We start from the raw sequence: 22,902 nt of genomic DNA, 5'->3' as shown, positions 1-22,902 counted from the left end.
GTAGAGCATGAAAGGAGAAAAGACGAAACAGTGGTGTACCTTCCCAGGAGCGGACAGCCTCCAAAGATTACCCCAAGAGAACAGCAGTGACTCATCCAGGAGACTACAAAGGACCTCAGGACAACTTCTGAAGAACTGTAGGCCTCCCTTGCCTCAGTTAAGGTCAGTGTTCATGACACAACAATAAGGAAGAGACTGGACAAAAATGGCATCCATGGCAAAGTTCCAAGGAGAAAACCACTGCTGACCAAAAAGAACATAAAGGCTCGTCTTACTTTTGCCCAAAAAAAACAACAACAAAAAAACATCTGAATTATTCCCAAGACTTTTGGGAGAATATTATATGGACTGAAGAGATGAAAGTTGTGCTTTTAGGAAGGTGTGTGTGTCTCGTTACATCTGGCATAAATGTAGCACAGCATTTCAGAAAAAGAACATACCAACAGTCAAACATGGTGGTGGTAGTGTGATGGTCTTGGTCTGCTTTCTTCTTCAGGACCTGGACAACTTGCTGTGATTGATGGAACCATGAATTCTGCTCTTTAACATAAAATCCTGAAGGAGAATGTTCAGCCATCAATTTGTGACCTCAAGCTGAAGCGCACTTGGGTTCTGCAGCAGGATAATGATCCAAAACACCAAGTCAACTTCTGAATGGCTTAAAAAAACAAATATGAAGGTTTTGGCTTGGCCTAGTCAAAGTCCAGACTTGAATCCAATTGAAATGCAGTGGCATGACCTTAAAAAGGCTGTTCATGCTAGAAAACCCTCAATTTTTGTGGAATTAAAACAATTCTGCAACGAAGAGTGGGCCAAAATAGCTCCACAGAGATGTAAAAGACTCATTGCCAGTTATAGAAAACGCTTGACTTCAGTTGTTTCTGCTGAGGATCGACCAACGTTTTATTAGGTTTAGGGGGCCATTACCTTTTCATACTAGGCCAGGTAACTTTGAAGTTTTTTTTCCTGAATAAATGAAATCATTTAAAAACAAAATTTTAAGTTCACTCGGGTCTTATTTGTTTGATATTTATATTTGTTTGATGATCTTAAACAGTAAAGTGGGGAAACTATTAAAATATAGAATAATTTGATAAGGGGGCCAATAATTTTTCACGGCACTGTATGTCCATTGTGTGAAAATGAAGATTGATCAATCACATTACGTCTCAAGTCAGACTTTGCGGGGAAAAATGCAATGGTTGACAACAAAAAATTGTTGACCCCCAAATTAGTATATCTAGTCACAAACTACATTTGGCCATCAGAGTGCTCGTTTTCTACAGAAATGCAATATTTTGCTGGTTAAAAATCACATTTGCTAAGAAAAGGCTACATTAAGGCATGACAAAGTTAAACAGCGGTGCCTGGAGATACGAGTTTAATTCATTCCAGAACTATGCTCAGAACTCAAACTCTAAAAAAGTCATATCTTTCCCCATTGAAATGAATGGAAGTGCCATTAATCTGTTCTAGGCTCTCCCCATTAAAACAATTGTTTTTTAATAAGAAAAATACCACTATAATATTGCACTTTGTGAAAAAATACAGTAATGACAAATAAAAAGTACAGAATTAAGACAGTTTTTGTCATATTTTTTTGCTTCATTTCAATGGACATTGTGCTGCTTCCTTTGGTTGTGCATGACTTTGCCACCTAGGGATACACAGTAGGGCAAAAAAGTATTTAGTCAGCCACCAATTGTCCAAGTAATAGATAGAAGATAATACAATAATAGTTCAAAGCAACATGTTTTGATTCAAGATTTGTTTCAAGATTAAAGATTTTTAATTTTTTTTTTTTTTAATAAATGCTACTTTGTCAACACGTTCAATGGCTACATATCTTACAATAGAAATGCTATACTGTATATCATGTGAGCATACATGCACCATATTCACGTTTGTATTTGCATTGTTGGGCAAAGGATTCCATAATTGCAAGTTGACGGGAAACAGGAAATGTCCCACCGTGTTTTTTTTGTTATTAGCTGAAGAAATTGGGTGGGATGGTTTGGTTTAAAATGAATTTAGTCACCTTAAGGTTTTAAGTTGTGTTGTCTTTGTTGCGACTTCTTACTAGTTATTTCTCGTGTATAATGTTCACCCATGTATAACAGGCACCCCCAAAGTTGACCTCAAAATTCTGGAAAACCCTTCTACCTATGTGTAATGCATTTTTACAATGCATGATTTTGCTTCTACCCATATGATCAAAACGAAGTATTATCTGTATTTTGTTAGGTTTTTCAAATAATTATTCTGAAGTTAAGCACTTTATTTGAACACGTAATACTTTATTTTTATTTACTTGCTCTTATTTTGAAATTCACAGCCCTACTTTTATTTAGTAAATGAGAACACAGTTGTGCTCATATGTTTGATTACCCAGGCAGAATTTGTAAGATGTGTACAATTCTTTTAAGAAAACATGAAGGAGCAGGTGAAACACATTTAATTTTATTTTAATGGGATTAAACAAAACATAACCATCAAGAAATTAATGATGGTTGTTGTTCAGTCATCAGTCGTATTTAAAATAAAAACAACAATATTTCACAAATTCTGCCAGGGTATGTAAACTTATGAGCACAACCGTACATATATGCAGTCATATATACCCGTCATATTGGAATGAGAGTGTAGGCTACACCTTTTTCATAACCTCTGCATGCATTTATAAAATGGGAAACTCCCCCCCACCCCATTTCCCCCTATACCTATGTATAATGCACACCATTGACTTTTGAAATTTATTTTTTGGGAAAAAAATGTGCATTATACACAAGAAATTACAGTAATTTGACATACCAGCTCGTTAATGTTAGCGGGATAGCCGTGTTCATCTGGTTTGAATCCAAAATGTTCCCACATCGTCGCGGTAGCTTTAGGCTTTGGAACAAATTGCATTTTTGCCGCTCAATTTTCTGTAACTGCAGCTACCGGCTCGCCGTCAGAAATGCATTTCAAACACACACGTGCAGTTACGCACACTGCCAACCAGATGGAGGGTCACCGCTCTTCACTATCTCAGATTTTTTTAGGGACCACAATGACGAAACCCATCATGTGTCTGCTTTGAAGTCGCAGAAATTTTTTTCTTCCTCAAATGACTGCCACCCGTACATGTCCTCAGTTTTTTTTTGGGCTACACCATTCAGAAATTAGGGCATATATCCGACCAAATTAGTCGAACTCTAGAGTCCTGTCTCGTCAAAAAAATAAATAAAAAAATTCACACACCGGATTTCCAGCACCACAACAGCGTACTAAATCATAGCTTTGTGTCAGTACGATGACGCAGATTGATCGCACTTTATGCGTCCCTGCTAATATTTGTGAATATCAGATGCAGGACACACATCAAACGAGATCCCTGCTGACAGTAAAAAAAAAGAAAAAACTGAATTGAACATGAATTGTTATTCTGCACTTTCAAAGTATAATTTGTATTTATTTTTTATTGAGATTACACATTTTTGTCCTCTCTCTTTTAGGTGCAGGTAGACAGCTGAGTCTTGACCTGAGGAGTTTGCCCATCTGTGTTGTGCCATGAGTCTGCTCAATGGTTGCTTGGTTTCCCCAATGTACAGTCCCCTCCAAAAGTGTTGGAATGGCAAGGTCAATTCCTTTGTTTTTGTTGTATGCTGAAGACATTTGGGTTTCAGAGTAAAGGATGAATATGAGACAAAGGTTCAGAATTCCAGCTTTTGTTTCATGGTATTTACATCTAGATGTTAAACAATGAAGCCCGATGGGGGAGCACAAGCCAGTGCCGGAGATATGCAGAGGGTTGCGTCAGGAAGGGCATCTGGCTTAAAACGTTGCCAAACAAATATGAGCGTTCATCGAAACATGACACGCTATGGCGACGCCCAACGCGAAAAGCCGAAAGGAAAAGAAGAACAAGATTTTTCATGGTTCTCGACTTTATTTTTTATTTAATCTATTCAAATGTAGAATATGCTTACGTTTACTTGGTTATAATATACTGTACATATAAAATATTTATCTTATATTTATATTTTTGCTTCAAGCAGCTAGTTTGTCATGTAAATCCAGAATTTTGCCATTAAAAGAGGACATTTGCTTAATTAAATGCTTAGTTCCCTTTTACCTGCTGCGCGCTGGCGTTGAGGGATCGCATCACTAACGAGGCTCTCTGCTGTTGATCCTGTTCTGGATGCTGCTGTCGTTTCTCCGCCAGTTTGACGTGGGCCAGCGTGAAGTCAGAATCTGACACATTGCGCACGCACACCTGGATGTACTTCCTGTAAGGAGCAGGACAAAAATGTCGACAGTTTGTTTCCTTATAAACACAATTTGGCGTGACAGATCCAAACGACACACTTCCTGTATCAGTCACATTATTTTTTTTCTTAAAGGGATACACGCACTAATACGTTTCACTGTTATGCGCTCGGCACAGTGCTGACGCACCACTGTTGTTCGTCCCATCACGAGGTCAAAGGAACTGCCTAAAGAGCTCAGAGACAGAATTATCTGGCCAAGATCTGGCCAAGGTTACAAAAAAAAATTCTGCTGCACTTAAGGTTTCTAAGAGCAGAGTGGCCTCCATAATCCTGAAATGGAAGACGTTTGGGATGACCAGAACCCTTCCTAGAGCTGGCCGTCCGGCCAAACTGAGCAATCGGGGGAGAAGAGCCTTGGTGAGAGAGGTAAGGAATAACCCAAAGATCATCGTGGCTGAGCTCCAGAGATGCAGTCGGGAGATGGGAGAAAGTTCTAGAAAGTCAACCATCACTACAGCCTTCCACCAGTCGGGGCTTTACAGCAGAGTGGCCCGACGGCAGCCTCTCCTCAGTGCAAGACACATGAAAACCTGCATGGAGTTAGCTAAAAAACACCTGAAGGACTCCAAGATGGTGAGAAATAAGATTCTCAGGTCTGATAAGACCAAGATAGAACTTTTTGGCCTTAATTCTGAGCGGTATGTGTGGAGAAAACCAGGCACTGCTCATCACCTGTCCAATACAGTCCCAACAGCGAAGCATGGTGGTGGCAGCATCATGCTGTGGGGGAGTTTTTCAGCTGCATTGTATTAAAAGTACGTGAACATACCTCAAGCCAGCCTTGAATTAAAGTCCTCTCCAGAGCACCGGTGACCACCAGCACACATTTTTCCCCGTTTTGTTCTTATAATACACACCATGCGATCTATTGTTGCTGTTGTGGCCGTGGTAACGAGTGTATCCGGTCGCGTTTGAGTTGACAAGATAAAGCCCAGTGATCGTAAAAGACGGGATGCGGTGATATTGGAATACAAGATTTTATTGCAGTAGTCTGACATAGTTCAATCGTGAAAGACCAAATTTGTCTGATCTGGGCATTACGTGTTGTCTGTCCAACACTGCCGACATGTTTTTTTGTTTAAAAAACTTTATTGGCTGTCAGATATTTAAAAGACACATGACAAGGCTAAAAATAAACCAGCAATGGATTCAAATATACTGTACACAATGGCGATGTAGAGTAAATGTCTTTTGCGGAGCATTGATCGGATCGGCGAATTATGACATTAAAGCTGATCAGCCGATCAGCATAAAATGTTAATTATCGGCCGATACCGATCAGGCCGATCAGATCGGTGTAAAGTCTACCTTTAATGGTATGTTTTCACCGTGTTAAATAGATTTAGCTTCATTTCTAACAAACGCAGATTGTGTTTTTCGGGATTTTTCGTTGCGCTAAAACTAGACAAATCCCACCCTACTCTGCCTCTGATGGGCTAGCACCTGTTGGATTGGACTGGATACTCCTTTGATTTGCTATGGTGTAGAAGCAGTTCATCAACACACACACACACAACGCCGGATTTCTGTCACTACGCCAGAGTACTTTAAGCCATGTGTTACATCATCTAACGTTCTTACATTACACGGTGCTCCGCTCTAACGTGTTCCTCACCTGTTTCCTGCGGACAGTAGCGAGTGCTCCGTCTTGAAGGGGATATGGAAAGTGAGGGCCAGCAGGGTGGAGTAGATGGACCACGGACAGTCGATGGACATCTGGAGAGAGATACGTGCATGAGCGGCCGTCTTAAGGGAGCTGGGCTAACCGCTCGTGATGCTCACCCTCTGATCGATGGCAGTCATGGCCGTGTCAGGGTGGCTATAACTGCGCGGCCAGTGTCGGACCTCGCCGTTGGTTAGCCTTTCATCAGCGGGCCGCTCAGGTCCGGACGGAATGAGGCACAGGACCTCCAGATGGAACTCCAGGCTGTGGTATGGAGGGGTGGGAGGCAGGCTGATGCTGGTCACCTTGTCGGACGACTGGATGGCCAGCATGCTCTCCGAGACTGATGCTGTCCACACAGGCGTGGGACAAATACCGTTTAAATCTCACACACACAAGCAAAACGGTCACACAGACCAAAAAATCCTCTCAAACAAAACAAAACAAAAAAAACTCACACACATTCAAAAAACCTCACTCATGCTAAAATCCTCTTGCACAAAAAAACTCACACTCTCGCCAAAAAGCAATTCACACATCACACCAAAAAAAACTTACACACACCAAAAAAAAACCTCTCACAGACATCAAAAACCATTTGACACACACCAAAACCCCCCCCCCCCAAAATTCTCACAAAGAACAAAAAAAACTGCATGCACCCAAAAAACCTCAGCGGCACCACCAAAAATCTATCACTCACACCCAAGAGAGAGACTTGTGATGTTTTCTGCATGCAGGAGTTTCTCACGCAACAAAACAAAGATTGTTCTCCAACACACACACACACACACACACCAACAAAACCTCGCAAACACACACTAAAAAACCTCTCACACACCCAAATAACTCATATCCATCCAAAACCCCCATATTCTTACAGAAACAAAACAAAAACACATACACAGAACAAAAAAAAAACTCACGCATGCATGCAAAAAAAAAAAACTCACCACACACACGCAAAAAACACAAAAAAAAGAACTGTCTTAATAAAAAACAAAACAAAAATTCACAATGAGACCTTTTTTTCTGTGTAATTGAGAACTTGTTTTGTCTTTTGTGTAAAAGGTAGCTCAAAAATGTAGATGGAAGCAATTTCAAATCTGGAATGCTGATTGGCTCTGTCACGCATCAAGTCCCTCCCTCCCTCCCTCCCTCAGTCTGTTGCCGGGTTCAGCTGGCTCCCAGACGAACTAGTGACCAATTCCCAGGGATCAATGTGTTTGAAGCATTATTGTCATCGGTTTTGTGCATTCCACCACTCTGAAGATGTTGTGTCAGTGCCTTATTATGGAAGGAATTCACCTAATCCTAAATCACAATACTGAAATGTACTTTGTTTGAACTTTTGGGTGTGGCATATACATACCTGCGCTCGTGTTGCTGATACGTGCGGTGCAGATGGCATTAGCCAACATGGGCATGCCATCGCTGTTGCTGAGCTGCAGGGCATCGCCCTTCCTCACAGCGTAGTGGCCTGTCAGCAGGGTGAACTTGACCATCTGCGGAAGGCCGGCCAACAGCGGCTCTGAATGCACAAAAATGATCATAAGAAGAAGAAGAATTTTTTTTTTTTAAAGAACAAAATATATATATTTTAAAGTATTTGTGGACATCCTGAAGGTGAAGATACCTGCACGGCAGACCAGGCAAAGCAGGTGAATGCAATGTCCTGCTTTTGGGAGATTTGTGTGAAAGGCACAGGCGGATAAATGGTTCTACTATTCCGAAAGGCAGTGTGAACGGGGCTGGAGCAGTGTTTCTCAAAGTGTGGTATGCAGATGCCCTCAGGTGGTAAGTGAAAGTATCACTTAAGAAAATACAAATGCATTTACATTTAAAATAATAAATACAACCACAAATATTACAACAAATCTATAAACTAAACTAGCTATGCATACTGCCTATACATTTTTCTCTCCTTTTGAGTACATTTTTAAAGTAAACCTTTGTTGTATTTAACTTTTAAGTACAATATATTTAATAATAATTATTATTGTTTTATGATTACTTAAATAAACCTGTATAACTGTGTGCAATCTTACAGTGGTGATCACCCTTGAGATGCTTCTACTACTTGGAGTCCACCTGTGGTAAATTCCGTTGATTGAACATCATTTGGAATGGCTCACACCTGTCTATCAGGTCTCATAGTTGACAGTGCATATCAGAGCTGAAACCAAGCAATGAAGTCTAAGGAATTGTCTGCAGACCTCTGAGATTGGATTGTGTCAAGGCACAAATCTGGGGAAGGATACAAAAGAATTTCAACAGCATTGAAGGTCCCAAAAAGCACTGTGGTCTCGATTATTTGCAAATGGAACAAGTTTGGAACCACCAGGACCCTTCCTAGATCTGGCTGTCCGATCAAGCTGAGTAAACGGGGGAAAAGGGCCGTGGTCAGAGAGGTGAACAAGAACCCTATGGTCACTAAGGCAGAGCCCCATTGTTACCTTCCAGAGATAGGAGAACCATCCAGAAGGTCAATCATTGCTAGACACACCCATCACAATCAGGCCTTTATGGTAGAGTGGGAAGACGGAAGCCACTTCTCACTAAAAGGCATATGGCAGCCTGCTAGGAGTTTGCCAAAAGGCATCTTAAGGATTTTCAGACCTGCAGAAACAAAATTCTCTGGTCTGATGAAATCAAAATAGAACTTTTTGGCCTGAATTGCAAGCGTCATATCTGGAGAAGAAGAGGCACTGCTCATCACCTGGCTCACACCATCCCTACTGTGATGGTGATGACAGCATCATGCTATGGGGCTGTTTTTCTTCTGCAGGAACTGGGCGACTAGTCCGCAAAGAGGGTAAGATGACAGCTGCCAAATAGAAATTATTCAAGATAACTTGCTCCAGAACGCTCTGGAACTCAGACTAGGGCGTCGATTCACCTTCCAACACGCAATGACAGCCAAGATAACAAAGGAGTGGCTTCAGGAGCAGCCTGTGAATGTCCTTGAGTGGCCCAGCCAGAGCCCAGACTTGAATCCAATAGAACATCTCTGGAAAGCCTTAAAAATGACTGTCCACCAACGCTGCCCATCCAACCTGACTGACCTTGAGAGGATCTGTAGAGAAGAATGGGAGAAAATGCCCCAAAACAGGTGTGCCAAGCTCGTACAGACATACCCAAGAAGACTTGAGGCTATGATAGCAACCAAAAGTGCTTCAACAAAATATTAAGCCAAGGGTGTGAATACTTATGTACCTTCTTTTCCTTTCGGCTTGTCCCTTTAGGGGTCGCCACAGCACGTCATCCTTTTCCATGTAAGCATATCTCCTGCCCTCATGTCTTCCCTCACGACATCCATCAACCTTCTCTTTGGTCTTCCTCTAGCTCACTTGCCTGGCAGCTCCATCCTCATCATCCTTCTACCAATATACTCACTATTTCTCCTCTGGACGTGCCCAAACCATCAAAGTTTGCTCTCTCTAACTTTGTCTCCAAAACATCGAACCTTGGCTGTCCCTCTGATGAGCCAATTTCTAATTTTATTCAACCTGGTCACTCTGAGAGCAAACCTCAACATCTTCATTTCCGCCACCTCCAGCTCTGCTTCCTGTTGTCTCTTCAGTGCCACTGTCTCTAATCCGTACGTCATGGCTGGCCTCACCACTATTATAAACTTTCCCGTTCATCCTAGCAGAGACTCTTCTGTCACATAACACACCTGACACCTTCCTCCACCCATTCCAACCTGCTTGGACCCGTTTCTTCACTTCCTGACCACACTCACCATTGCTCTGGATGATCGATCCATCCATCCATCCATCCATCCACCCATCCATCCATTTTCTACCGCTTATCCGAGGTCGGATCGCGGGGGCAGTAGCTTTAGCAGGGACTCCCAGAGTTCCCACTCCCCAGCCACTTCATCCAGCTCTTCCGGGGGGATCCCGTGGCGTTCTCAGGCCAGCCAAAAGACATGTCTCTCCAGCGTGTCCTGGGTCGTCCCTGGGGTCTCCTCCGGGTGGGACATGCCCGGAACACCTCACAAGGGAGGCGTCCGGGAGGCATCCTAATCAGATGCCCCAGCCACCTCATCTAGCTCCTCTCGATGTGGAGGAGCAACGGCTCTACTCTGAGATGCTCCCAGATGACCGAGCTTCTCACCCTCTCTCTAAGGGAGAGCCCCTACACCCTGCGGAGGAAACTCATTTCGGCCGCTTGTATCCGGGATCTTGTTCTTTCGGTCATGACCCACAGCTCGTGACCATAGGTGAGGGTAGGAACGTAGATCGACCGGTAAATTGAGAGCTTCGCCTTTTGGCTTAGCTTCTTTTTTTACCACTACGGACCAATACAAAGTCCGCATCACTGCAGACGCTGCATCGATCCGCCTGTCGATCTCCTGTTCCATTCTTCCCTCACTCGTGAACAAGACCCCAAGATACTTGAACTCCTCCACTTGGGGCATGGTTGGCCCCAAGTATTTAAAGTCCTCCACCCTTGCTATCTCTTCTCCCCGTAGTCTCACTCTTCCCCCACCACCCCTCTCATTCATACACATATATTCTGTCTTTCTTCGGCTAATCTTCATTCCTCTGCTTTCCAGTGTATGCCTCCATCTTTTTAACTGTTCCACCACCTGCTCTCTGCTTTCACTGCAGATCACAATGTCATCTGCAAACATCATGGTGCACGGGGATTCCAGTCTAACCTCATCTGTCAGCCTATCCATCACCACTGCAAACAGGAAGGGGCTCAGGGATGCTCCCTGATGCAGTCCCACCTCCACCTTAAATTCATCTGTCACACCTACAGCACACCTCCCCACTGTTTTGCCGCCCTCGTACATGTCCTGTATTATTCTAACATACTTCTCTGCCCCTCCAGACTTCCGCATGCAGTACCACAGTTCCTCTCTGGGTACTCTGTCATAGGCTTTCTCTAGATCTACAAAGACACAATGTAGCTCCTTCTGACCTTCTCTGTACTTTTCTATCAAGATCCTCAAGGCAAATAATGCATCTGTGGTTCTCTTTCTAGGCAAGAAACCATACTGTTGCTCGCAAATACTCACTTCTGTCCTGAGTCTAGGCTCCACTACTCTTTCCCATAACTTCATTGTGTGGCTCATCAACTTTATTCCTCTATAGTTCCCACAGCTCTGCACATCACCCTTGTTCTTAAAAATGGGCACCAGCACACTTTTCCTCCATTCCACAGGCATCTTCTCACGGGCTAGAACTCTATTGAACAAGCTGCTCAAAAACTCCACAGCCACCTCTCCAAGATGCTTCCATACCTCCACAGGAATGTAATCAGGACCTTTCCATTTTTCATCCTCTTTAATGCCTTTCCAACTTCTACCTTACTAATCATTGCCACTTCCTGGTCCACCACACTTGCCTCTTCTACTCTCCCTTCTCTCTCATTTTCCTCATTCATCAACTCCTCAAAGTATTATTTCCATCTATCTAGCACACTACTGGCACCAGTCAACATATTTCCATTTCTATCCTTAATCACCCTAACCTGCTGCACACCCTTCCCATCTCTACCCCTCTGTTTGGCCAACCTGTATAGATCCTTTTCTCCTTTAGTGTCCAACCTGGCATACATATATACATGCCTCTTGTTTGGCCTATGCCACCTCTACCTTTGCCCTATGTCGCATCTCAATGTATTCCTTTCGCCTCTCCTCAGTCCTCTCAAGTGTCCCACTTCTTCTTAGCTAACCTTTTTCCTTGTATGAGTTCCTGTACTGTGATGGTCTCCTTCTCTCCTTTCCTGCCAGAATATATATCAAGTACTCTCCTGCCTGCCTCTCTGATCACCTTGGCTGCAGTGGTCCAGTCTTCTGGAAGCTCCTCCTGTCCACCAAGAGCCTGTCTCACCTCTTCCCGAAAAGCTGCACAACACTCGTCCTGTCTCAGCTTCCACCACATGGTTCTCTGCTCTGCCTTTGTCTTCCTAATCTTCCTCCCCACCACCAGAGTCATTTTACACACCACCATCCTATGCTGACAGCATCCTATGCTGTGGTATAATAATTGAAACCCTGCCCCTAAACTTCTAGCCTTACTGCGTTTCCATCTGGTCTCCTGGACACACAATATATCAACCTTTCTCCTCATCATCATGTCAACCAACTCCCGAGAATTTCCTGTCATAGTCCCTACATTCAAAGTCCCAACATTCAGTTCTAGGCTCTGTGCTTTCCTCTTCTCTTTCTGCCGAAGAACCCGCTTACCACCTCTTCTTCTTCGACCCACAGTAGCTGAATTTCCACTGGTGGCCTGCAGGTTGACGGCGCCGGTGGCGGACGTTGTTAACCGGGGCCACGGCCGATGCGATATGGAATTCTTTGGATGAACGCTTATATTTGTTTGGCAATGTTTTAAGCCGGATGCCCTTCCTCTGCATTTATCCGGGCTTGGGACCGGCCTACAGTTTGCACTGGCTTGTGCCCCCCATAGGGCTGCATTTGAATACTTATGTACCTATTATGTTTAAATGTTTACATTTTCAATAAATTTGCACAACTGTTTGAAAATCTGTTATTATTTCGTCATTATGGGATATTTTATGTTGATTTTTAAAAAATAAATAAAAATAAAACTATACTCAAATCAGCTTTAGAATAAGTCTAACATGGCAAAATGTGGAAAAAGTGAAGGGGTGTGAATACTTTCTCGTGGCACTGTACTTACACAAGGGAAGACTTGCTAAACATTAGGGAGTCTACTCTGGACTTTCTTTCACCAACTTTCACAAATCCGCTCCGTTTTTTTTCTCTGAGTTACTCACCGGCGGAGCGGCTGCAGTCTATGCCGCATGGATGGGGCGAAGGTGACGCCACAGAAGGAAGCGAGCCGGAGTGCAGGTCAAGCTCCGGAAGAGAGGATTCCTAATGCCGCTCCTGCTGATTCATCTCGCAAATCTACGCTCTCTGTCCAACAAAATGGACGAGTAAGAGAAAGACCAGTAAAGACTTTGGACGTTCTGCCGCCCTAGGCTTCAAGGAGACATGGCTATATGAACGCATCCCCAATGGCGCAGTAATGCTTCCGGGCTTCCAGCTACGCCAAGCGGGCCGTGTCACGGCGCTATCGGGGAAAACAAAAGGTGGCGGATTATGCTTCTATATCAACAAAGAATAGTGTATCGAAGTCGCGGAGCGCAACACATAATGCAGGCCAGACTTGGACTCACTGTTTTTGAACTGTAAGTCATTCTACTCATCGCGTGAGCTCACTTCATTTATCCTTACCGGTGTTTACATTCCCCCCCAGACTAACACGAACGCTGTACTGCTAATGCTTGCTAAACAAGTAAACAAACTTGAAAACACACAGATTCACTCCTCATTATTCTTGGGGACATTAACAAAGCAAAACTCAACCAGGAACTCCCTAAATACAAGCTGCACATTGATTGCCCCACCATGGAAAACAACATTCAAGACCACTGCTACACCACGCTATATGACGCATACCGTGCCATCCCCAGTGCAGCTCTGGGCTTGTCTGATCACTGCTTAATTTGCTTAATACCAACATACAGGCATAAACTTAAATGTGCAAAGCCTGTGGTGAAAAAAGTGAAGAAGTGGACCAAAGATAGAACTTCAAGACTGGTTAGTTTGCACAGATTGGAGTGTCTTTTAAACTTTAACTGGCAGCCCGGATGAATATACGTAGAGTGTCACATTCTATATACAGACCCTTTCCCAAAAATTTGAATATCATGGAAAAGTTTATTTATTACATAATTCCATTCAAAATGTTAAACCTTCGTAGATTATAGATTCAGGGAACACAATTTAAACAATTTCAAGTATTTATTTGTTTATTTTTACATAATTTGGGCTTCCAGTTCATAAAGTCCACTCCGTTGGTGTGTTGCACACAGCAGTGTACAGAGAGGCTGCTCTCATGGGCATGACATACTGTATTTGCAGTATTTTCATACTGTATTTTTCATACTGGTTAATGACTGGATCCTATCACAATCAATTCCTGATGCTTTCAATGTGTGACTGCACTAAGAGGCACTGAGATACTAAAGAGACAAAATGGCTGAACGCCAAATATAAGTCCTCATTCTCAATCAAAAATACATTTTTATGCTCATGCCAGCCAAATTAACTTACTCTCAGTGTAATTGTGTTACAAGAGACAATATTCAAAGTTATTTTAAAAATATATCACGTAATTAACTCAATGTAATCAACTCCACGTTAACATGGATATTTGAATTCAACAGCCGTCAATGGCAGTAAATGAGTTTTAATTTAGAGGATCTCCCCCCCACCCCAAAGTCCCGCGTGCCACCCAGGTGACATCTTAGGGAACACAGTGTGGCACAGTACAGTATATAACACAAAGTATGTGTACGTTTTTCATAGATAAAGTATGACATCACCGTTTATTCATTCTATCCATCCATTCCAACCTGAACAAGGCGCCCAGCCCATTGCAGGCCACATATAAACAAACAATCATTCATTCGCACATTCACACCTATGGGCAATTTAGAGTCTTCAATCAACCTACCATGCATGTTTTTGGAATGTGGGAGGAAACCTGAGTACCCAGAGAAGACCCACGCAGGCACGGGGAGAACATGCAAACTCCACACAGGCGAGGCCGGATTTGACCCGGGTCCTCAGAATTGTGAGGCAGATGTGCTAACCAGTCGTTCACCATGCCGCCCGTTTATTTATTCATGATTATAATTTGTATTTATTTATATGTTTTGTACATAATGTTCTTGTAGAACTCGACTCCTTGAATTCAGAAAATGAGGAGCATGGTGAGATAAGAAGTAAGATTTTAAATCAAGTGTTTTTACTTCTTATTATGTGGTTTTCATCAATTTAATGTCTGATATGTACGATCTAAAGGGAACGCATAAGAGGTCAAGAGTGAGAAAATGATTGTTTTGTAACTAAATTCACAGAGAGACGGTGGTGATCTTACGGTCATGCCTGAAAATCAGTTGTGGCAGTTGAGACTGAGGAGACAGAAGTTTAGTGACAGAGGATGACAAAAACAATATTTTTAGCAGATATCGTATTATATGCTTTTGTGTGTTGGTCAATGGCCTATTGTAAAGCTATTTAACATCAACTTAGCTGTTATTTTTTTCAAATTATAATTCATTACCTTAAGAGCTTGGGATGTTCATGCAACGTTTTTCTGCACTTTTCTACAGTCAATTTGAAATGTTTTTGAATAAATGGATGGAAATAAAAAATATATATATTTGATTGATTCCTCAATAAATTGAAAATAATAATTGATTGATTGATTAATCAATAAAAAAAATCATTAGTTGCAGCTCTAGATTATATTTTCTCATTTTTAGCAGTTAGGTGCTTGAGTTTTTCTGTCTGTTCCCTTCAGTTCATCTTGACTGGAGCAGGAAGCTTACCGGAAACTAATTAGTGCTTCACACACACGGTGAACATTCTGTTGTATGAATGACAAGAGGTGTGTTGGACCTTCTGCCATCTAGTAAAAGAGCAACAATTGTTCTGCCTGCCACCTGACGTCGCTGGCATACATAGATGAACAAATGTATATTTGTCATGAATGAATGAATCATTTTCCCCAGGACACCCTGGTTGGGAATCACTTCGCTACAAAGTGCACAAAATTGTGGAATCGGGGAAGTAAGACTTGTAACATTTATTAAGCTGCGCCTTTCACACAGAACCTGGCAAAGCTTTGGAGGCGGTCCACCGACATGGCAAAGAAAAAGAGTGCAGTCGTGGCAGCCTACCTGAGAGCGGCTCCACGGTGAGCTGCGGTTCCTGAGAGTAGACGTGGTACTGAACTGCCGGGTAGATGTGGGCCAGGACGAAGTTGACGTGGGCCAACGTGACGCGAATCTGCCGCAACGTGTACGTGCCCGATTCGTCGCTCTGCACAAAAACAGACAAACAGCAGGTGGCGCTCTTCATTTGGTACACGTGGGCAAGGAAGAACGACACACTGAATAAATACTTGACTCAACTTCACTTTGACTTGAACCACAGGACTTGACAAGTCTGTTTGCAGTTGACGTGTGCGTGTAGTGTATTTTGTGTGTGTTGGTTTTTTTGTGAGTTTTATGTGTTATGGATTTTGTGTTGTATTTATTTTCAATGTGTGTGTATCTGGTTTGTGTGTGTCGTGTCAGGTGTGTCTGTGTTGTGTGTGTGTGGTGTTTTCTGTGTACTGATTTGTGTGTTGTTTTTTGTATTTGTGTTTTTTTCAGTCTGTGTGTGTGTGAGTGGTGTGAATGCGTGTTGTTTGTAGTATGTCATTAGTTTTTTGAATGTGTTGTGCATTTTGTGAGTTTTCTGTGTGTGTGCTATGTCTGGAGTGTTTGTATTGTAAATGGGGTGGTTTTTTGTATGTGTGTATTATTGTGTGTTGTTATGGGTTTTTGGTAAGTACGTGTGATGTGAGTGTATGTTGTGCTTTGTGTGTGTGTGTTATGGGTTTTTTGATTGGGTTTTGTGCGAGCAAACAAAAGGAACACACACACACACCAAATTAGGGGTGCAACGATTAATTGATTAATCAACAACTAATCAATTATCAAATTAATCGATAATGATTTTTGATAATTGATTCATCTTTTAGAGACCTAGTATAACTTTAAAAGGTCCAAATCTTCAAGAATTTTAGCCCCTTCATATATTTATTATGATGATAAAGCACACTGATTACCATTTGTGTTTCATCAAAATAAGACATTTGAAAACATTTTTCTGACATGTTAACCGAACAAACCAGTAACTGAGTCATAAACAGTTTATGTTTCTTTCTGCACTGTAAATATAAAACATACTGTTTTTGAATAAAAGGATGGAAATTTTAGTCTTTTTTAAAAATCATCATTTTACAGATTAATCTATTATTAAAATAATCGTTAAGATGCAGTCCTACAACCAACACAAAGCTAGCTGAAAACACAAGATACACACAACAACACACGCACACACATCAACACCACTCCAAACAACGCACACACCAGTCCAGACAACACAAGACGGACACAAAACTAACAACACACTTACAGACACCACTCCACACAACAAACCTCACACACACACAAAACTGACAACACAAGAGACAAACAGCACTCTAAACAACAAAAAACACCACACAAACACAAAACTAATACAACACACAAGACGTACACAAACACCTCTCCACTCCACTCCACACAGCACTACACAATACATATTTGTGTTTGTAAATTGCAGTGTTGCTATTGTAAGCGTGCGTGTCTTACAGGCGCGGTGAGGATGACACTGTTGTCTCCAGGCTCCAGTGTGATGTCGCATCCTCTCAGCATCCGCGCCCCCTCCTTCAGGGTCACAGGAAGCGTGGGTGTGGTGGTGGTGCCGTGGGCATTCTGGCCGATGGGGCGGGGCGCATCCTGAGGCGAGTCGCTGTCGTGGCGCCGTATGACCAGGTGAGCGTTCTTGCATACCACGCCCGCCGAGCTGAGGGAATCGTCCGAGGGGCTGCGGTCGTGTGCCTCGTCCATATCCAGTGGGGGGCTGTTGCTCACAAAGGAGTGACGCCCCGCTGGGGACACGGCCACCTCCAGGTCCACCGTCCCTGGGAGCCCGCCGCGCCTCTGGGCGTACCCCTTGGAGGCATGCTCAGCGTCCACGTGAATGCTGATGGCCAGCTCCTCCACGTGCACACTAATGGGCATCAGGCAGTGCAGCGTCAGCTCCACCTGAGTGTCACAATGTCACATATCAACAGGACAGGTGGCATAATGTCCTCCGTTATAATGGTAAGTGTCATAATTTTGTGTTTTGTAATGCAGTGTAATAATGTCATCATGTTTAGTCATGTCATAGGTAATAATTTTGTGTGCAACAATGCTGTGTAACAATGTAGATATGCTGTAGTGAAATAATGTCATGTGTTTTAATAATTTACGTACATGTCATGAGCAATGTTGTGTAATAATTCCATGGAGTAATGCGTGTGTTTGTAGTAATTTCGTGTGTAGTCATGTCAAGTATGATAATTTTACGTTTCGCAAGTAGGGATTGGTATCAAAAATCGAAACACGGTGAGAACCGGTTCCAAAGTAAACAATTCCATGGCATCTCATTGATCCTATTTGGAGTAATGACGTCATTGTGCATGTTATGTAACACATGCAACATGTGGACGAGCTGACATTCATAGATTCCGAGAGCTGCTGGTGGTATTCATAGGCTCCAACACTCTTCTATTGTGAGTAAGGGTGCCAGATTGCCACCAAAAGCAGCAGTAATTTAACAACTAAAAACGACACCAATTTAATTATGTACTACGAAAAACAACACCAGTTTAACTATTAAACACTGTTTGTACAAAATAACACAATGATGCATTTTATTGCAGTCAAAACATGGCACAGTAATTTTAACTACAGCAATGGCTTCTGCGTAAGAGCGCATGCAACCCAAGTTTCCCTTGGCCTCTTAGGGGCAGTGTGGTGTGCTGCATGCATGTAGCCACACGTTTCTATAAGCTTAAAAAAAAAAAGTAGAAGAAAATCACAATAGAACTTTAATAAACTCGTTTTTCACAGATTAGGAAGAATATAGTCATGCTCCCCGTTATTGGCACTCCATTTTTTTTTTTTTTTTGCATAACCTGCATAATATGTTCAGAAGTAAATGAAAATGTACCAAACTTATATAATCAGGATCTTTTAATTGGAGGTCCACAGTCATTTAACAAAGAATAGTTTTTTTTTTTCAACTTAGATATTGTAATTTCAAAGAAAAAAAAAGTGAAAACAGCGTGTGCAGCCATATTGGCACCCCGCCTTAATATTTGTTTGCAAACCCTTTGGCAGCGATGACAGCCTCCAAACGTTTTTGTATCCATCTATAAGCTTTTTGGACTTGTCAGGTGTATTTTCTCTCATTTGTCCCTTGCAGTTTGTTCAAGCTCTTGAACATTTCCAGGGTACTTTTCCCCAATGGCAGATTTCCTCCATCCATTCATTTTCCGAACCGCTTTTCTTCACTAGGGTCGCAGGTGTGCTGGCGCCTATCACAGCTGAATTCAGGCGAGAGGTGGTGTACACCCTGAACTGGTCGCCAGCCAATCGCAGGGCACATAGAAACAAACAACCATTCACACTCACATTCACACCTACAGGTAATTTAGAGTCTGCAATTAACCTACCATGCATGTTTTTGGGTTGTGGGAGGAAACCGGAGTACCCGGAGAAATCCCATGCAGGCACGGGGAGAACATGCACACTCCACACAGGGAAGGCCGGATTTGAATCCCCCGGTCAGAACTATGTGGCAGATGTGCTAACCAGTCGGTCACCGTGCCGCCTGGCAAACGCAGGAACTCGCATACACAACCTGCTCCACTGCACAATAATTTTTCTTTCATTATAACATTTTAATGATCGTGAGAAGGCTGGATGTAATATAGCGTTTTTTGTTTTTTTTAAAATTAATTTTATTAATTTAATTATTTGTTTAAAATCTATTCAATGTCCCCTGGATGTTTTTTCTCCCCTAAACTACAAATTTGAGAATCGATAAGAGGATCGATAAATGGACTCGTTAAGCAGTATCGAAAATTGAATCTGAATCATCTTATCAATTCCCATCGCTATTTGTAAGGCCACATATGATATGATATTCCATGTGCAATAATGCTGTGTGTAATGTGTGTGTCACGTGTAGTAATGTCATGTAAACTAAAGTAACGCGTAATGTCATGTGTCTCATAACCAAAATGGAACTGTACCTGCAGGGCAGCGCCCGAGTGCACGCAGGGGCCGTCCGGATGAAACTGAAGCCGCTTGAGCTGTGCGAAGACGGCCATGTCCAGCGTGGCCTTGGTGGAGGACGCCAGCCCTGCGGAGGGGAGGGACAAGGGAGGAGGAGTCAGGGCCGGCAAACCCTCCTGGCGAGGGTCCCTAAAGAAAGTAGGCGTCACTTACCCTGATCTGCAGGCTCGGCGGCAAAGTTGAGGACGTCACGGCAGAACCGCGTCCTCTCTTCTGTAGTGAGGTTGGCGTCGCCCGCCAGCAAGGCGCTGGTCTGCAGAGTGCTGCCGGGGGACGGTGGTTAAGGAAACAAATCGGTACCGGGTCCCGAGTAACTGGGAACCATGGCAGTGTGATGTTATAGAGGTGCGATTTTATAGAGGTGCTATTAAGGGGTGGAGTCCCTACTGAAGGACCAGGTACCAAATGTACCAAAAAAACAAAAACAAAAAAAAAACCTGGAAAAAAATGTCACTTTTACCTTGCCGCTGATCACTAAGGAAAGTACCTTACCGCGTAAGTTCAATGGGTATGGTACAAAGGCGTACCGAATAGAAATACATGGACTATTAAGCTCTAAGTAATAACATTTCTGACACACACCTAAGAAAGTAATGTTATTTTACAAAGAAAAGGCAAATCCGGCAAATCCACAAGTCGTGGTACGTAGTAGTAGTCTCCCATTAACCTGCGCTACGCATGCCAGTTAATATTTGTATGAAAAAACACTTGAAGGCCACAAATATAAAACAATCCAATGACAAACAGTTAAGTACGGTGGTAACTGTGGGTGTATTCTTGTACGCCGTAACCATCTAATACCGCCCACAAACATTGCCATTCAGAATCTCAAACCAAAGATTCTCTGGCCCCTTTCCTCACAGGCAGCCACAGTAGCTGTGATGCTGATCGGCAGGCAGGTGGGCTCAACGCAACAAGAGGAGGATACTCAACGCTTCTTCCTAGCAGCTTCTGACACTCGGCAATCTGTTTCCTGGTGTGCGTGACTGGAAAACTCCAGCCCTCATTAACGTACGAACGCAAAGCCTCCGCAAGGAACACTTCAGCTTGCTCCGGCTCACCTTTGCTCCTGGAACATAAACAAACACACACATTAATAGACATGTACACACAAATACAGAAGACAGACAAATAGACACGGACACAGACGCACACAAACGGAGTAGCACATGGATACACACACACACGTAGAAATAAAAACAGAAATGAACATACAAACCCGCACAGAAATAGACATGGACACACGCGCAAACACAAAAATATTGAAAACACACAAATAGACACTGAGAAATACACACACGTAGACATGGATAGACATACACAAACAAACACACAAATAGACGTACTTAAAAAACACACGGGGACACACAAATACAGAAAACACAGATACACATGGACACACACAGACACACATGTAGACAAGGACAGACAGAAAAAGTCAGCGTTCATCTTCCTTATCATCATGGTTGTGCTCACATGTAAAATTCTGCCAAGCTTTTTCCGAGCAGTCGGGCCGAGCGCAGTCTCCCGATGGCCCGGTACATCTCCATTGCTGCCTGACACAGTTCCTGATTGGACGGGAAGGACAGGAACGAAGGACAATAAGGGAGGGAGGGAGGGAGGGAGGGAGGGAGGGAGGGAGGGAGGGAGGGAGGGAGGAAGGAAGGAAGTTGAGCGAATGTCCAGTTGCTAAGGTCGAGCAGCTGCGGCGGTCCACCTTACCAAGTAATGTTTTTCAAAAGCTTCCACAGATGACAAAGCTTCTTTCAGCTTCTTGTAGGGACTCTGCAGACTGCTCACTGATGGACAACAAACACAAAACACGCTCGACACAAGTATTTTTGGAGATATACAAGATAGATATACAAGATAGAAGACACCTTGGATTGTAAATGTTATCATTTTCCAGTTATAATGCTGGCAACAAAGATGACATACAGTATTTAGGCTTTGTTCATGTTTACATGTATCATATCATATTTCTATAAATAAGTGATATACATGCATTCTATTTTTGTCCCAAGAAACCATGTATAGTAATTAGACTACAGTTACTTCTTCAAACTAACAATAGTTACTTTCGCATCATCAATGTAATCTCACCAAGTACTAATTTGTAGCTGGTGATTCAACAAAGAGCAGTCCAGCTGTGCAGAAGCAATTAACTAAGACCACACTTTTTTTTTCTTCAACAAATTGAAGAAAGCAATTGGGAAGGGATTGTTTATTACACAATGGACAGTGACGGTGCAGTACCATAAAAGGACAAAGAATTGCACAATTTCACTGTTGCCACATTATTTATGTTATTTTCCTTAGTGAAACATGTATTTGATTGTTGTTACTTTTTTATTTACACATTAAGAATACAGTTTTACTGGCGTGTTAAACGCGCAATACATTGTGGGTTAATTATTCATACCGAAGTGCGGTAAAATCGTTCATGGAGGTTAAGCATGTTCTCCCCGTGCCTGCGTGGGTTTTCTCCGGGCACTCCGGTTTCCTCCCACATCCCAAAAACATGCACGTTAATTGAAAAAAGTCTAAATTGCCCGTAGGTGTGAACGTGAGTGCGAATGGTTGTTTGTTTGTATGTGCCCTGCGATTGGCTGGCAACCAGTTCAGGGTGTACCCCGCCTCCTGCTCGATGATAGCTGGGATAGGCTCAAGCTCGCCCACGACCCTAGTGAGGAGTGGCGGCTCAGAAAATGGATGGATGGATGGAATATTTACAATGAAAAGTGAGAACTTTCAACTTCGCCTGGAATCTGGATTGTGAGCTGGTTTAACGCGCTGCATGTCTGACGTCACGTAGTAAGAGTGTGTGTGTCACTGAGTTTTACGTTTACGTAAACGCACGCACCCACCCACCCACACACACAGTTGTATTCATGGAACACAATCGGCATCTATCTATCAGTTGAGCGTCTTTTGAGAAGTGCACTGAGAATGGTGTGCTTGTATACGTTTCTTTACTTACTGTACTGTGTTGGCATGTCAAGTCTGCACTAAGTTGCTGATTTAATGTGGCTTCAACTACACTAATATTTAAGTTATTTGGTTCATGTTGATGACAACATCTGTAACTTGTGTGGCGTACATTACCAAGCAATAAGTACGGTTAAGCTAATGCTTTTTTTGTAC

General features: G+C 42.8%; 1 protein-coding gene across 1 annotated transcript in view; it reads right to left on the bottom strand.

Moving 5' to 3' along the window:
- trappc10 (trafficking protein particle complex subunit 10) overlaps positions 1-22,902 on the bottom strand; it is a 56,491-nt gene that overhangs the window by 6,961 nt on the left and 26,628 nt on the right. Inside the window, exons 10-20 of the mRNA XM_061791838.1 lie at positions 21,481-21,557; positions 21,235-21,326; positions 20,687-20,827; positions 19,912-20,021; positions 19,716-19,825; positions 17,221-17,676; positions 15,718-15,859; positions 7,349-7,507; positions 6,096-6,325; positions 5,929-6,029; positions 4,118-4,271 (exon numbers count right to left, since the gene is read on the bottom strand). Of these exons, the coding sequence (XP_061647822.1) occupies positions 4,118-4,271; positions 5,929-6,029; positions 6,096-6,325; positions 7,349-7,507; positions 15,718-15,859; positions 17,221-17,676; positions 19,716-19,825; positions 19,912-20,021; positions 20,687-20,827; positions 21,235-21,326; positions 21,481-21,557 (1,772 nt within the window). The remainder of the gene's footprint in view (positions 1-4,117; positions 4,272-5,928; positions 6,030-6,095; positions 6,326-7,348; positions 7,508-15,717; positions 15,860-17,220; positions 17,677-19,715; positions 19,826-19,911; positions 20,022-20,686; positions 20,828-21,234; positions 21,327-21,480; positions 21,558-22,902) is intronic.

This window comes from Phyllopteryx taeniolatus, chromosome 12, assembly GCF_024500385.1.
Source record: "Phyllopteryx taeniolatus isolate TA_2022b chromosome 12, UOR_Ptae_1.2, whole genome shotgun sequence".
NCBI classification, from domain to species: Eukaryota; Metazoa; Chordata; class Actinopteri; order Syngnathiformes; family Syngnathidae; genus Phyllopteryx; species Phyllopteryx taeniolatus.
Note: the sequence above shows the minus strand (reverse complement) of the source record. Positions and strands in the feature narration are given on the sequence as shown.